This window comes from Lagenorhynchus albirostris, chromosome 8 (assembly GCF_949774975.1).
Source record: "Lagenorhynchus albirostris chromosome 8, mLagAlb1.1, whole genome shotgun sequence".
NCBI lineage: Eukaryota > Metazoa > Chordata > Mammalia > Artiodactyla > Delphinidae > Lagenorhynchus > Lagenorhynchus albirostris.
In genome coordinates, this window is record NC_083102.1 from 71,995,611 (window position 1) to 71,999,530 (window position 3,920).

The 3,920-nt window shown below is 38.5% G+C and overlaps 1 protein-coding gene across 1 annotated transcript; it reads right to left on the reverse strand.

Annotated features, from left to right (window-relative positions):
- Positions 1-375: 375 nt before the first annotated feature.
- On the reverse strand, positions 376-2,052 carry LOC132524289 (zinc finger protein 396-like). The gene is made up of 2 exons (XM_060156147.1): positions 1,146-2,052; positions 376-437 (listed from the first exon to the last, which is right to left on the reverse strand). Exons 1-2 carry the CDS (start codon positions 2,050-2,052, stop codon positions 376-378), a joined length of 969 nt encoding a protein of 322 aa, XP_060012130.1.
- Positions 2,053-3,920: the final 1,868 nt, after the last annotated feature.

A 3,920-nucleotide genomic window follows, 5' to 3' on the forward strand; every position in this document is an offset into this window, starting at 1 on the left:
CTCGTTTGGACAGTCTTTTCTTCATCTTCCTTATTTCTTTATGTTAGGTGATCATCAACTTTATATAAGCACCGACAGATAACTGTTCATTATTAGAACACTCATCATATTTAGGCTACTTCCTAAAGACACGTAGAGCAAATCTTAATGCTTTCACTGAGATATTTCCAATATAAATTGTAAAGGAGATAATTTTTTTTTCCTACACAGGAAATTACTTAGTATCATCAACAGTATGTATAGATATTATACATCAACTATACCTCAATTTTAAAAATTGAAACAAAACAGTATGTAGGTTCTCAGGTTTTTGTAAGAGACGAGTAAAGTCCCTTTACTCACCTGCTTCCTAACAATGACCCTGGACATTTCAGCTTAGGTCTTGAGGTACATATTCTTTTGGGTCTCCTCAATCCTATTCTCATATTTTGAATCGGGTAACAGAAAAATGAAACAGGAAATTTATTTTATTTTATTATTTTTGGCCATGCCATGTGACTTGGAGGATATTAGTTCCCTGATAAGGGACTGAATCCAGGCCTGCAGCAGTGAAAGTGTGGAGTCCTAACCACTGGACTGCCAGAGAATTTCCAGGAATTTTTTTTTAAAAACTGATTAAATCTTTGGTCTAGTAACTCCAATATGCAAGTAATGAAATGGAGAATACCCACTTATATACTAACTCACACACTCCTTCTCAACAGGGAAAATGTACTTGTCTAAAAAGGAACATACTAGTTCATTATTTGTGTTAATAATGGAAACAGTAGAACATGTCTGAGAGTATCTTTTCAAGAGTTGCACTAGGGATGGAAATCCAATTTAAGCTTTAGAATCTCAATCATCTGAACTGACACTGTACAGAAAAGCAAACAATGCTAACAGAAAATATTCTACATTCTCTCCTGTGGCTGTTACAACCTTTGAAAGGAAATTGGTGCCCACTGAAACTACCGATTTATACTAAAGGAGTATTGGTGCCTTGTGTCTGCTCCCCTGTTGAAAAAGTTCTCAGTAAATGTTTTGACTCCCTCACAGCACTGATGGGACTTTCTCTCTAGTATGTTTTTTTCTATGTCTGAAAAGATTCGAGCTCTGACTAAAGGCTTTCCCACATTCATGACATTTGAAGGGTTTCTTCCCAGTGTGGGTTCTTCGATGTTGAATCAGGATTGCACTTCGGCTGAAAGCCTTTGCACACACGTCACATGTATAAGGTTTCTCTCCACTGTGGATCCTCTGATGTAGATTAAGGGCTGAGCACTGAGTAAAGACTTTCCCACATTCATTACACTTGTGTTGTTTTTTTCGATTACGGTTTCCCTGTCTTCTTTCAAACTTTCTATCTTGTTCACAGGTTCCTCTAAATGTGAAACTCTGGGAAGCATTCGTTTGAAGAGTGTTAGAAACTTTGTGATGCAGTTCTTTGCCTGAAGAAGCCTTTCGCCTTGAAGCTGATTTCACATTTATAGTTCCGGTGTCTCTATCATTTTGTCTTAAGGTGTGATGATCCTTCAATGCCCACTGCAGTTGCTTTTTTGTGGGCTTAAGCTGGCTACGTGGTGTCTCCTGAGTGATTTCACAAGTTGATAGCTTCTTTGCAAGCATGTCCTCATTTCGTCCAAGAGAGACCTGTTCAGCCGCCCTGTCATGCTCTTTCTCCAGCTCCTCCAGCATCACCACGGCTTCCTCTCCACTCTCTGGTTGGTTCTCTTCAAACCAGGCCTGCAGCTCCTCAGGCAACATGGCCAGGAACTGCTCCAGCACCAGCAGCTCCAGGATCTGCTCCTTGCTATGCACCTCCGGCCTCAGCCACTGACAGCACAGCTCGCGGAGCTGGCTCAGAGCCTCCCGGGGCCCAGATGACTCTTGGTAGTCAAACTGCCTGAACCACTGGCGGTAGGTCTCTGAGCTGTAGTAGCTGCTCCAGTGGCGGCTGGAGACCATATTAGAGGCCTGCCCTCCCTCTTCCACCTTCATTACCAGAATGCAGTCAGGGTCCCCTGAAGTTTGTGGAAGGAGTTTTGATGTCTCTCTCAATTTTGCAGACATTTGGACTAGAAATAGCTCAGAACTGCTAGGCTTTAATCTTCAAGAAGGTGAAACTCTCCTTATGGACACTCCTCCTCTGCTGAGCCTGCTCCTGACGGTCCCGGGACACCTTCCTCCACCACACGGCGCCGCTCCCAGACAGGGACCCGACTCCACGAGACCACATGAGGAGAATGTATGGCATTCTTTTAGCACTGATATCTGACCATTTATAATCATGCATCAGTCAGTCCTGGTAACTTTGGAAGTAGTTGTTTCTACTTAGTTTTTTTTGTTGTTGTTGTTGTTAAGTAATAACTATCTTGGGGGAGATACTTTGAGACTACCCCATAAAGATTTAAATTGGCTTTATATGAAACCTATATGTTGAATCAGAAAGTGTTTTATTTTACTTAGTTTTACTAGTTAGGAGCATGGTCTATTTTTCTATTTACCTGTTTTTCTTTAGAAAAACAAATAAGATGATTTTGTTCCATGCTTACAATGGAACAAAGTGGAATTTAAAACCAAGTAGAGTATAGAGGACAGGCTCTACTTGGTTTTAAATTCCACTTTGTTCCATTGTAAGCACGGAACAAAATCATCTTATTTGTTTTTCTAAAAAGGCAGACTTTTTTTCAGCACAGTAAAAAATGTAGATTCAAGCATGGGAATTTTATTCAAGAAATACTGATGAATATTCATGCATGGACTGAAGAATATAAAATATGAAATATCAACTTCCCTAAAAGTCATGGGATAAAAATTTTTGTGGAAGGCTATTATATTACTCAAAAAAAAATACCTATAAAAACCCCAACACCACAGAAGCAAATGATATATTTAATGTCATTGGTAAATTAGGATTCTTTTAGATAAACATAAAGAAGGAAATGGCATGCTACTTTGAATTGTTATCAGTTATGATGTATTTATAAAGTGATAGTGAGAGTAAGAAAAAAGTAGAAGAAATATTAAAACATATTCTAAAATATCCTTCTCTACTTTGTTTTCCTCCATAGTATTTATAACCTTATACTTTATTATTGCTAAGATCATTTACACTTCTTTGTTTATTTTTCTCTCTTCTCACTATAAAACAGGTCTACTATTATAATTTTGTTGTTTTGTTCACTGCTGTATACCCAACAATTTTTTTAATAGCTGGCACATAGGTGATAAATATCAGCAGAATGAATGAACTGGTATGTGGCAGTATGTGCAAGAGATACGAAGTCACTCTCCTTGAGTATCAAGAGAGAATCCTTTTAAAGTCAAGGCAAAAAGACAAAGTTAACTACGAAAGGGGATAAAATTAACCTGGATTCAAATTCAAAGGAACTTTCAATGTTGGAAGGCAATGGAGAGATGCCTTTGGAAAGAAAAATGAGTTCAGACTGTGGTAAAGATAAGTAACTTATATATAAGAGTAACTCTCCTACAAATAATTATTAAAAAATAATTTATAAACCAAGTTGAAGGCACTTTTAGAATGTCCAAAGGCAGGCAGCAATCATGGAATATTTCAACTTTTGAAAGAATAAATGGCCACTGAGTCAGATCCACACTTATTTGACTTTTCCCCGAAGGCAATTCCCACTTCATATAGCGTAGGGGAGCTATAATTCAAGCAGAAATCTGCTGTTTTATCAGGTTGAGGTGTCAGAGAACAGAGTTTGGGCTACCAGAGGAGCTACAAATAGAAGGGGGAAATCCTGAGAAGGAAAGCACCAGAGGGAAAGAGTTACCAACTCAGCATACACACTTTCCTCAAATCCTTGAATGAATGCACAAGGAAGATTCCAAGAAGTCTAGTGGAAAACAACAACTGGAAATGTGAAAAAGCTGAGCAGATATCTTAGCGCCTGTCAACAGGAGAAGAGATAGAA

Excerpts from the sequence above, each read along its gene's own strand:
- LOC132524289 (XM_060156147.1), bottom strand. The coding sequence starts at position 2,052 with ATGTCTGCAAAATTGAGAGAGACATCAAAACTCCTTCCACAAACTTCA. Across the intron at positions 438-1,145 it reads TCAACATCGAAGAACCCACA|CCGATTCAAAATATGAGAAT; the intron begins CTGGGAAGAAAC and ends TTTTTCTGTTAC.